At 36.1% G+C, this 12,568-nt stretch overlaps 1 protein-coding gene across 4 annotated transcripts in view; it reads right to left on the reverse strand.

Annotated features, from left to right (window-relative positions):
• Positions 1-213: 213 nt before the first annotated feature.
• POT1 (protection of telomeres 1) overlaps positions 214-12,568 on the reverse strand; it is a 53,533-nt gene continuing 41,178 nt past the window's right edge. For 3 of the 4 annotated variants that reach the window (XM_066362585.1, XM_066362586.1, XM_066362587.1), the window contains exons 16-20: positions 10,611-10,746; positions 7,883-7,971; positions 5,811-5,902; positions 3,476-3,581; positions 216-1,571 (exon numbers count right to left, since the gene is read on the reverse strand). In XM_066362585.1, coding sequence (XP_066218682.1) covers positions 1,459-1,571; positions 3,476-3,581; positions 5,811-5,902; positions 7,883-7,971; positions 10,611-10,746 — 536 coding nt within the window. In that variant the 3' untranslated portion in view covers positions 216-1,458. Of the gene's footprint in view, positions 1,572-3,475; positions 3,582-5,810; positions 5,903-7,882; positions 7,972-10,610; positions 10,747-12,568 lie in introns of all 4 variants that reach the window. The other variant, XM_066362588.1, reaches the window with a different exon arrangement.

Raw genomic sequence — 12,568 nt, forward strand, 5'->3', positions numbered from 1 at the left:
GTGTAGACTGTCCTAAATATCTCCTACATGGATATACCTGCTTTGGATTCTTTGCCTCAAATCACACCTCAAATAGTATAAACAAGCCAAACAGCTGACCTGTGTGCATTTATTAACTATTGAACTAGAAGGAGCAGTTATCTCTCTGTCTTTAGCAAATAACAGATCAATCTATACACACACACACACACATACACACACACACATTTTGATAAAACTGAAAAGTCATGATTTTAAATTTGACATATTGTCAGGTAAAAAGTGGATTACATATTGAGTTAACATCTCATTTAAATGTTCAATCTGAGCCTGACCAGGCAGTGGAGCAGTGGATAGAGCATCTGACTGGGATGTGGAGAACCCAGGTTCGAGACCCCGAGGTCAACAACAGCTTGAGTGTGGGCTCACCTGGTTTGAGCAAAGCTCACCAGCTTGGACCCAAGGTCGCTGGCTTGAGCAAGAAGTTACTCGGTCTGCTGAAGGCCCACGGTCAAGGCACATATGAGAAAGCAATCAATGAACAACTAAAGTGCCACAACAAAAAATTGATGATTGATGCTTCTCATCTGCATTCCTGTCTGTCCCTATATATCCCTCTCTCTGACTCTCGCTCTGTCTCTATAAAAAAAAAAAAAGTATAAATGTTCAATCTGACATATTTTACATAAGGCTATTTAAAAAAAGGCTGAGTCATTAACATTGTAAATTTGACCACTTTATTAAGTTGAAGTGGAATGGAATAATTTCTAATATCAGTAAAGAAATAAATGATCAAAGCATATAATTCTGGTCTGAAAATCAAATTTATCCTAAACTGGTCGATATTAGCATCCCAAGCAAGCAATTCTACCACTTCCACTTAGAGAACACCACTCTTCACTGTAGCCCCCTTGAACAGCATTTCTTTGAGGAGTTCTTGTTTAAGTAGATCCTTTTGTACAAAAACAAACAAAACACCAGCTGTTATATACCTGCACTCAGTCAAAGCTCAGACATTTTAGGTGAGGATATCTTTTAATCCCATAGTCATGATAACATCATCAGCAGTGCTGATACAGTGACCTAGGCAAGAAGCTTAACCGGGGAATCGGTGGTGAAATCCACAGGGAAAGCGCCTTTCAGTGCAGGGTAAGCAAGCAGCTTCTCCTGAGGACTGCAAAGGGCAAATGAAAACGGCCTTCATTTGTTCAAAGTCTCTCTTTCCTTTATGACCCAGCGGCCATCACACTGGATATTTACGAGCAACAGGAATATTTTTAACTTACTCACTAGAATGTGTTAATATAACACAGTATCTATTTTTTAAAAATTTAATTAGTGGTTAATTAAATTTTCCATTTTAAAACAGAAAATAAACTATTGAGCTAAATCTTTTACATGTTTTATAGTAATCTCATAGAAAATAGTAATGTTTTTGGAAATCACAATATTTTAGATATGCTAAGTTGAGTGTCAATATTAGATAACATCATCTGCAACTGTGGTGTCAAAAATCTGATAGCAAATCTGCTGCTCCGTCCCACTGCTGACATTATAGGACTTGATGAAGCATTCCAACCATGGATATGTATCTACAAACACAAAAGAAAATGTTGTTTAATGATTAACAAATAACTCCAGTATAGCTAAACATAATGCTTAGTTAGAAAAACTAATATATTTAATTTGAAGCTTGAAAAGTTAATAAATACATTTACCAAATAGAACATTATCTATTCTTCCAAATTACATACTGTATTTTTTTATTTTGAATTTTTATTAGCTTATTTGAGCCAAACTGACAACTGGCAGGAAGCAAAATCTTAATGGATAGAGAAGATGCTCCACACAAGGGCAGTTTCACCACTTATTTTAAACATCAGAATCCAAGGGGAAGACGTCAGGGGGACAGGACAGGAGAGCCGCTCCCCTGTGACAGATTAGAGAGGTGAGAGAGAGCAGTGGGAGATCTTTGGGACTAGAGAAAAAGCAAAATGAATAGACACAGACTTCTTTTCCATAGGCAGGGATAGGACACTTAACCGTGAACACGCCTTGCACACGGAAGAGTCACCTTTTCCACCCCACAGGGTGCGGCCACCACACTAAAGCAGAGCCCTCAGTCCCCTTACTAAGTTGTTGTTATTATCTTCTAACTTGTTAACTGTCAAAGTTCACACTGGAGTATTTCAAAATGATTATGAAGCTATAAAAAATCCCCTAACATTTATGAGCAGTATATTACTGTTTTACAGCAATTCTAATTTGAATTTTTTCCCTCACAATAGGAAAAAGGAATTACTAACTGTGGGGTTTTCAGAATGTTTGATAGTGAAGGTAGTAAGTTATCTCATTCTCAAATTTTATTCCTTTATTTCCAGCTAATTAGTTACTGATCTCCCTGTTCTGTTTATTTATTGACTTATCTTCCTCTTGGTTGACCACAAAGAAACTGATCCTGAAGTTCCAATCAGCTGAACCCATCCCATGTGTCAGGTGAGACTACAGGTACAAGTACGGCCAGTACTGGCAAGGCTCGAGCCAGAGAGGCGCCCTCCACTGTGCCGGTAGAACGTACATGGTTAAGATGTTCCTGAAAAGCAATTTTGCAGTACATAGTGAAAGTCTACCAGGCCTGTGCTTTTTGACATGGCTGTTTATTTCCAAAAATCTACCCAAAGGAATTCAAGTAGCCAACAAAAATTAAAACTGACACCAAATAAAAGTATGTAAGTTAACCTTTGTTACAGATGTACAAAAACTGTCTTTTTAGAATTGTTATAAAATACATAGATCAACCAAGGGAAAATAAGGCTTGATTAAAAATAACCTATATAAGTTACTTAACAGTTAAATCTGAAACTGGTAAAATTTGTTACTGATGAAAAATTGTCAGAATAGTCAAACTGTTTTAATGATTAGATCTGCCAAGTTTCAATGAAAATACAGATAATAGCCACAAAAGAAAAACTCAGTTTCAACAGGTACAAGCTCTATTTATAATATGCCCTGAAGATCTGGTTGATAAATCAAATGTCATAGAGAAAACAACTAAAGCCGCTCAAAATAATTAGTAAAATAAAAATACTGTAAAATCTGAAACTAGTTAATACGGAATAGAAAATTCATCAACTGGCTAAATACAGTTTTTTACAGAAAATGTTGCTAATAAAAATTTTAGCCCTGTTAATATAATTTCAACTAAAATGTTTGCATGCATAAATAGCATGAAAAGTGCTTGTGATCAAAACTGCCTCTCCTTTATTTTGTTTCAAAATATTGAAAATCTTTTCGTTTCAGGAATTGTGATGCACAGCCATTTTATCTCTGCCCCTGTCTGCACCAAAAGGTAGATCCCACAGTAAGCTAGCACTTAGAAATTTATTCGAATTCACATTTCAAACTTTTTATACCTCTAAAAGTCCATAGATTATATATACTAGGTCCTATGTTTTAAAAAAAGAATGAATGGGACTGTTAAAATATTATTGCTTACCAATTTTCTTTCCTGGAGGACAAAACATATTCATGATCATTTCCATACTTTCCTGAAGGTAATCATTGGTTAAGATTTCTGATGGTGGAATATGGAAGAATTTGTCCTTAAAAGAATAATAAAATAAAAAGAAAATAATATTAATCTTTTATTAAGGTTATAATTAATACAAAAGTACAGGGGTGGCAAAGTAGGTCTACAGTTGTACTGTGACATTCTTTTGAGTTAATAAAGCTATTGCAATAATCGTAATTCCATGTCTTTTTCCATAGAAACAACTTAAACGTACTTTTGTCAATCCTGTATTTTAATACATTTAATTACCAGTGGTTGGCAAACTCATTAGTCAACAGAGCCAAATATCAACAGTACAACAACTGAAATTTCTTTTGAGCCAAATTTTTTAAACTTAAACTATATAGGTAGGTATATTCCTTATCAACGTAGCACCCGCACGTGGTATTTTGTGGAAGAGCCACACTCAAGGGGCCAAAGAGCCTCATGTGGCTCGTGAGACGCGGTTTGCCGACCACTGATTCTATCTTGATATATCTAGACTATATCAAGATTGCAGAATTCATAAACTAGAGTGCCAGTCTGAACTCTAAAATCTGACTTACTACTTTGAGATATAAAATCAAGTTAAATTGCTTTGACTTAGTAATAATAAAACAGCAAGACTTACTATTCTCTTGATAATACATATATTGAGAGCCTACAATGTATAAGTATTAAGAGTATAACACACAGTTTATATTTAATATTTTTCTCCACTACTAAATTATGGGGAGGAAACAGATTTTGCTTGCTTTGCTCACAGTTATATCTTTATCACAAAGAGTAGTACTGGGCATATAGGAGGTGCTCATTAAATATTTATTTAATAAATGGATAAATGGATTGCTTAGGCAGGAGAAAAAGTCTCCACTCAACCTCACTCCAGATTCTTTTACAATGTGTGTAGTAAAAATATTAATAAAAATATTAGTATTACCAGTTTTTTTTGTGTGTGTATTTTTTAGCGAGAGAGAGAAAGGGAAACAGGAAGGGAGAGAGATGAGAAGCATCAACTCATAATTGTGGCACCTTAGTTGTTCATTGATTGCTCCTAATATGTGCCTTGTCTGGTGGGCTCTAGCCAAGCCAATGACCCCCTGCTCAAGCCAGCGACCTTGGGCACTGCAAGTCAGCAACCATGGGGTCATGTCTATGATTCCACACTCAAGCTGGCGACCCCATGCTCAAGCTGGTGAGACCATGCTCAAGTCAGTGACCTCAGGGTTTAGAACATGGGTCCTCAGTGTCCCAGGTTGATGCTCTATCCACTGTACCACCATCTAGTCAGGCCTAGCTTTTTCTCTTAGCTTCTGGGAAGTAATGTCTAAGCCCCTGGAATGTCATGATTGATAGAAGTGTCCTTATTTGCCTGGAGACACTGGGTTACACTGGATAGTGTAATACTGTGACTTAGGGTGGGGAGTTTGTATTATGTGGTATTAGCTTGACTGGTGGTGAGGGGCTGAAGACTGAGATTCAACCATGACTACTGATAGAACTCCAGTAAAAACTCTGGATGCTAAAGCTCAGCTGAGCTCTCCAGTTGGCAATACTCCATGTGTACCATTACACACTGTTGCCAGGAAAGGAATGCTGTCTTCCATTCCAGGAAAGAGCACAAATGAAAGGTCCACATTTAAAACTTTCCAGGACTCTGCCCTATGCACCTCTTCCCTTGGATGATTTTAACCTGTATCATTTAGCTGTAATAACTGTAACAGTGAGTATAATAGCTTTCAGTGAACTCTGTGAGTCTGTCCAATGAATTATCAAAACTAAGGGTGGTCTTTTTGACCTCTGAACTTGAGACTGGTTCCAGAGTGAGGTCGGTCTTGGGAATCCCCAAACTGGGGACTGTCATCAGAAATAAGGTGGTTTAGTGGAAAGCCAATGTAACGACCATCTTATCAAAGTAATTTTGTTCCCTGTAATGTGAAATGAGGAGCCTAAACAAGCCTAGGGAAATGGTGATAGATGATGCCTAGGGGGTGTGGCTATACCTCTGTTTTTGGCTCCTGAAACAGAATTTCTGTGTGATATAAAAAAATGACTCTCTACTAAACTCTTATTCCTCATTTTTCATTATTTTGATATCACGATTTACAGTATAATATTAAAGAGAGATAAACACATATAGACAATTTAAAATCTATGCATTCGTATTTTATTCTTCTAAGCTGCCTTAAATCTTCTAATAAAGTAGATATGAATAAATATATTAAAATTTTTTAAGGTATTACTTTTAGTTAGAAATATCTTCACTACCTCTGTTACTTACAGAATCCATGAGATAAGCTTCCAATACTCCTGTTCCATCATCAAGAGTAAATGTCATCACAAACACATGCTGAAGGGGTACAATACCCAATACTGGTGAAGGAAGAAAAGATTAACTATATGAATGTTCTACTCCTTGTAATTAAAGTAAAAATTATTTTCAGATAGTATGAATCTGTTAATTTTGTTTACTAAAGCAAAGCAAGAGAAAAACTATCACATATGCCAACATATTAAGCTCATTTTATCATGTTCACTGGGAACATTACACTGTACCTATATAAAGGTAATGAATTATAAACAATTGTATCTTTCTGGATTAAATATTAATATATCTGTAAAATGAAAAACATAAAAATTGATTTATAAAATACAATTCATTGCAAGTTGGCCTTATGAAAGACAAAATTAAAGTACTGGGATACTCTTACAAATAGCATGCAGTTCAATATTTATGATTATGTAACATGTCTCTCCCCTTCATATTATAAATATAGGGATCACTTATTTTTTAAGAGATATTATCTTGTTAAAAGAAAAAAATGTTGAAAGGTGGAATTTCGTAATGTGGTAAGATGAGGAAAAAGGAAGAAATTAAAGGTATAGCAAATCATTTAAAAATTTATGTTAAATGAACAGCTGTGTTTGCAAATAGAAGACATTGAATATGTTTATAGAATGAAATATTGTTTTCCATTTGTGGAGTCAATATTTAAACAGAAGTAATTAAGGAGGCAAGTAAAAAGAATAATTAGGACATACAGACATGACGGAAATTGTTACTGAAGAGAAATTGATTTTTAGGATTTAAGAGGTCTCAATAGTTTAAAACTGTGTACCATAACCAAGAAACATGAACATAAAACCTACTCTGAGGGACCAGACAAACAAATGAACAGATAACTGCATTAAGAATAGGATAGGGAGACCAGACTGGAGAGCAAGTGGTTCATGACAAAGGAAACTTGAGTTTCACTGGACCACAAACAAAATATGAGATAGCAGTGGCATATTAAAAGAGAAAGAAAAAACAAAGTATAAATTAATATCTACATGGTAAGTCCTTACTTAACATTGTCAACAGGTTCTTGGAACTGAGGTGAAACAACATATAATAAAACCAATTTTACTTGAGGCTAACTAATATAAACAAGAGTTAAGTTCCTAAGGCATCTCATTAATGTTATGATAAAATGACACTGAACAAAATGATGTTATTCAAGGACCTGCTGTACAATGAAATTTTCAGGCTAGATAAGCTAGATGTCCAATTTTTAGGAAAATAAAAGTTTTGTTCATATACTGAATTGGCCTATATCTTCAGCCCTATTTCCAGCTTTGAATGCCAAAATTTGAGGAGGACATTGGAAATAAGGAACATTGGAAAAATAGTAAGGAATGTGGACAGTACCAAAGGAAGTGAGATGCCTGCTTGGAGAAATAAAGACTAAAAGAAGCCTCGACAGAAATCTTCAAATGTACAAAGTCTGTTGATCTCATAGAAGAAGGAACAGATACACTCTAATTCTAGTAAACAGAATGTGGCCCAGGTTAAAATTATAGGAAGGCATATTTTTCCTCACTATTAAAAACTGCCTAAAAATTAAGGGACTATGTTGCCTTGCAATGTAATGAGTCCTGTCACTAAGAGTTTTAAGCCAAGGCTAGGTGACCATTGTTAAGAATATGATATAAAAAGATTATTGTTCCAGCAAAGAAGTATTGGGTAAAACATTGTAACAGCTATCTCTGAAATTTGTCAAATCCCAAGGTACTTTCACTGGAGAGATTATTCAGAGGTTGTATTTGTGATTAATAATTAATACTAAAACAAATTATTGAACATTAAACTGTGAGTAAAGATTAAAAGACACAGTCAGATGTCTGAAAGGTAAGTTTCCAAAGAGTTTAAACATTTACGTTATACTTTTATTACAATGACTGTGGATGGTTTCGCTTAAGGAAAACTAAACTTTGCTCTAGTTTTACTATAGCCACAAATATTGAAATATAATCAGTGAGATCACTTTATACAAAGACAGTTAAATTACAGGACATAGAACTTTAGCTAACCTTCTGCCACAGAAGAAGGAATCCATGTTGTTTTATCAACCACATTATTCAGATTTTGTATTGGTTTCAAACTAGAACACTTTTTACATCTGAAATCAATAAAACAAAAACAAACATTTTAAAATAATTTATTATAATTACTTATAACAATATTATAGCTTATTTTTGCTGTTCAAGTATGCACGATTTAAAAAGTGAATTAAACAAAAGATACTGAGCCTTCCACTTCAATGTGCATATTACAAACAGAATTATTTTTTAAAAATAAGCTTTTTACAATAAAGCAATAATGTTCAGAATAAACAACATTAAACTGAGAATAAGAGAGGTTTTCAGGTCCATATTACTAATTACTAAGGCTGATTTCCTTATTTGGTAAAATAAAAAAGTTTAAACAGACAATCTTTAAGAACTTCCATTTTATGGCTCTAGGAACAAGAAATAACAGCCTTGGTCTTCATTAAATATATCCAATATAAGGAAATTATTCCAACTAAAGAAGTAAGTACTAGCAACATTCAGGATAATATATTCCGTAAGCATATATTAGAAGTTGATCATTTATGATGCCCAGTACAAGAGTTACTCATAATATAAATCAATGTAAAACTATACAATATATTAAAATTATACATTATTTAGTATAGGTATTGTGATTTACTTATATACAAACGTATTTTAAGTAATTTTCTATTACATCTCATGTTTAGGAGATGAGAAAATATATAAATAAAAATATAAAAATCAATATTCAAGAGGTTCATGCCGACTTCTTTTTATTTGCAATCTGGGGAAAACAGAGGGTAACTATAACCAATATTATGCCCTTTGACCCTTCAAACACATCTAAGTTTTTTTTTTAAGAGAAAAAGGTAATTGAAAGAAGTATTATTGCCTTAAAAATCAAAGGCAACATTAACTTAGACATGAAAAGGAAGTATACAAATAAAAAAAATATGAAAAATAAAAATTTAGGGTAATAAATAAAACTTGAGTATTCATTACTTCCAAAATAGCAAAAGAGAAAAAAGGACAAAATTAAAAATATTTTTAATAAATCAATTCTATTGAAGACTGAAGGAAAAAAAATAAGCAGAATAACAAAAATAAAAATGAAGTAGTATGGCATAAATGAGAAACAACATAAAATATAGAAATAAAACCTAAATATGTCAGCAATTAAGATATTTTAACTCTCCTGACCGGGCGGTGGTGCAGTGGATAGAGTGTCAGATTGGGATGCGGAGGACCTAGGTTTGAGACCCCGAGGTCACCAGCTTGAGCATGGGCTCATCTGGTTTGAGCATGGCTCACCAGCTTGAGCCCAAGGTCGCTGGCTCGAGCAAGGGGTCACTCGGTTTGCTGTAACCCCCCGGTCAAGGCACATATGAGAAATCAATCAATGAACAACTAAGGTGCCACAACAAAGAATTGATGCTTCTCATCTCTCTCCCTTCCTATCTGCCTGTCCCGCTCTCTGTCTGTCATCAAAAAAAAAAAAAAAAAAAGATGTTTTAACTCATCTGTTTAAAAACAACTAAAATCTAGTTACATGTATTTATTCATGAGATAAAAAATAAAAACAAAGGGACAAGAAAGCAAAGGGATGAGAATAAGATACCAAGCAATTATGAACCAAAAAGAAACCTGATATAACAATAAAAATATGGCCTGACCAGGTGGTGGCACAGTGGATAGAGCATCAGACTGGGACACAGCAAACCCAGGTTTGAAACCCCTAGGTCACCAGCTTGCATGCAGGCTCACCTGGCTTGAGCATGGGCTCACCAGCTTGAGCGTGGCGTCGCTGGCTTGAGAGTAGGATCAAAAACATGATCCCATGGTCGCTGGCTTGAGCAAGAGGGTCACTTGCTCTGCTGTAGCCCCCTGGTCATGGCACATGTGAGATAGCAATCAATGAACAATTAAGGTGCTGCAATGAAGAATTGATGCTTCTCATCTCTCTCCCTTCCTATCTGTCCCTATCAGTCCCTCTCTCCTGACTCTCTTGCTGTCTCTGTCAAAAACAAGCAATAGGCCCTGGCCGGTTGGCTCAGCGGTAGAGCGTCGACCTGGCGTGCGGGGGACCCGGGGTTCAATTCCCGGCCAGGGCACATAGGGGAAGCGCCCATTTGCTTCTCCACCCCCACCCCCTCCTTCCTCTCTGTCTCTCTCTTCCCCTCCCGCAGCCGAGGCTCCATTGGAGCAAGGATGGCCCGGGCGCTGGGGATGGCTCCTTGGCCTCTGCCCCAGGTGCTAGAGTGGCTCTGGTCACGACAGAGCGATGCCCCAGAGGGGCAGAGCATCGCCCCCTGGTGGGCAGAGCGTCTCCCCTGGTGGGCGTGCCGGGTGGATCCCGGTAGGGCGCATGCGGGAGTCTGTCTGACTGTCTCTCCCCGTTTCCAGCTTCAGAAAAATACAAAAAAAACCCAAAAACAAACAAACAAACAAACAATAAAAATATGAAAACAAACAATAAAAATATGAAAACAAAACAAAAAACCACCTCGGGGCATAAAATAAATGATTAGAAATTAAGTCATTATAAAAGGATACACACCAAACAACTAATTCACTAGAAGATGAAATATCTGAGTGAATCAGCAGAGTCCCAAAATATATAAAGCACACATTGACAGAATAAGAGGTCACAAACTCACAATCCCAAACGACATTAAGCACACTTAAAAAACTTTAATTCTCAAATTTCCCAGAATTGAAAACATACCCATAGTGATGCATTTTTCCCTGAATAAGGTATGGTGCTGAAAGGTTAAGGAGTTCCAGGTCTCTATGGCCAGATCTCACAGGAATTACACTATGAAACTTGTCTGCCAGTTTGTAGATTTCACTTAGTGTACCTCCTATTAAAAGAGAATTAATAAACCCTTCAAGTAGGACAAATATAATGTAGGCAAAATGAAGTACCTATTAAGTAATACTTGAGATGTAGTAAAGGACTAAAGAGATTGATAGAAAAAGAATGAAAGCCATGAATTTATAGAGATTTAATACATTTGTACATTTATTGTGAAAAAGTGATTTGTAAACTTAGGATCCCCTGCAGTATTAAAGAACCACTGCACAAAAATGCCGAGAGTTAAGCAAAACATAAGGCTTGACAAATTTTAACCATCTTCTTAAATACATACAAGTTACTCTTTAGGCCAGAACACTCTGATTCAAAGAATCGAAAGAATAAAGTTGAGAGCCCAAGTATGACAGGATTCTCATTATTCAATTTTCTATACACATAACACTACTAATGTCTAGGCAACTTTAGTCCTGAGTTCGAAATAAATCTTTTAAACTCAGGTCAACATTAAATTTAAATATAGATGCTAATACTTCATGTAACATGAATTTGTATGAAATGTTTGTTCATTTTTCCTGGGGAAACTGTCATAATCACCCCAATTCTATGACAGGATGGGCATTAGACCGTCATGTTGACTGAGAAGAAAACAATGCCCAATGGTGGACCATTATCAGAAGACAGCATTATCTGGGATAACTCAAACCTCCTGGTGCACATTTTACAGAGATCGATAATTCTTCCTGTCCAGGGGAAGAGAATATGATCTGGAAAAATATTTTGGTGTATTTCCTCAAATTTGTAGCATTAAAGGTCCATATTAGGGGAAGCCGCCCTGGCTCAGCAGACTAAGGACGTCCAACAACACACATCTCCACACAAGCAAAACGAACACTGGCCCAACTGTCAGGTTCAACTCTTTTAGAACTCCAGAAATTAACCAAAGGCTCAAGACCACCCAAGGACAAACTTTTTCTTGAAAAAGTGGATAAATTTTGGTCAAAACAGCAGCTTTGCGGTGTTTTAATTGACTCGCTGCCACCCCTCTCTGCAGCTCAGTGAAGCTGGAAGCCAGTTCTGCCCGGTCACACTGCAGACGGAGCCTGGCCTCGGGTCAGTTAGGGCTAAAACACTCAGAAACACAGTAAAATAAAAATACTACATATTGATGAAACCCTTTTAAATTTTAAAGTGCCTTCACACACACTGTAAGGTAAAGTGTTATTACTTGGGATGAACTTAATTATTCAATAAATATTTACTGAGAGCTAGTTATATGCCAGGTATACTATAGTATGGTGCTGAAGATAAACAGATTAAAATAAACCCATATCCTGCCCTTAGAGAGCTACATTCTAATAGGAAAACAATTCTACAAACAGATCAAACACAAATATAACATGACAAAAAGTGCTCTTTTGGCAGTTCATGCAGTATGTGATAAGAACCACTCACCCAATCAGAAAAAAATGCTCATACATGTAGGTACTAATTAGATAGTCCACAGAAATTGCTAAATAAGTAGAATTACTGGGTTTACTTTCAAAGTGTAACTAGAGCAGACATTCTCAGGAGAACAGCAATGGAATGGCAAAAAGGCAGAGAGAAACAGAAGGGGTTTAGGAACCTCTGCCTGTTCAGCATGGCTGGATGGTAGGATGGGAATCGTAGGAGATGAGATCGGAAGTTTGTGGGATGAGTGGTAATTAAGGATAGGATCAGGAGCTAAAGGACTTTTCAATTCAAGCTTCCTTTGGACCCTCAATGCCAATCTGGCCTCAGCACAGAGTTCTGAGGGAGTCCGTACACCGTGAGGGTCCTAAGGTATACATGACATACTCTTAGTTGGCCTTACAAGGACAGTTCTTATA

This window comes from Saccopteryx leptura, chromosome 2 (assembly GCF_036850995.1).
Source record: "Saccopteryx leptura isolate mSacLep1 chromosome 2, mSacLep1_pri_phased_curated, whole genome shotgun sequence".
In the NCBI taxonomy this organism is placed as follows: domain Eukaryota; kingdom Metazoa; phylum Chordata; class Mammalia; order Chiroptera; family Emballonuridae; genus Saccopteryx; species Saccopteryx leptura.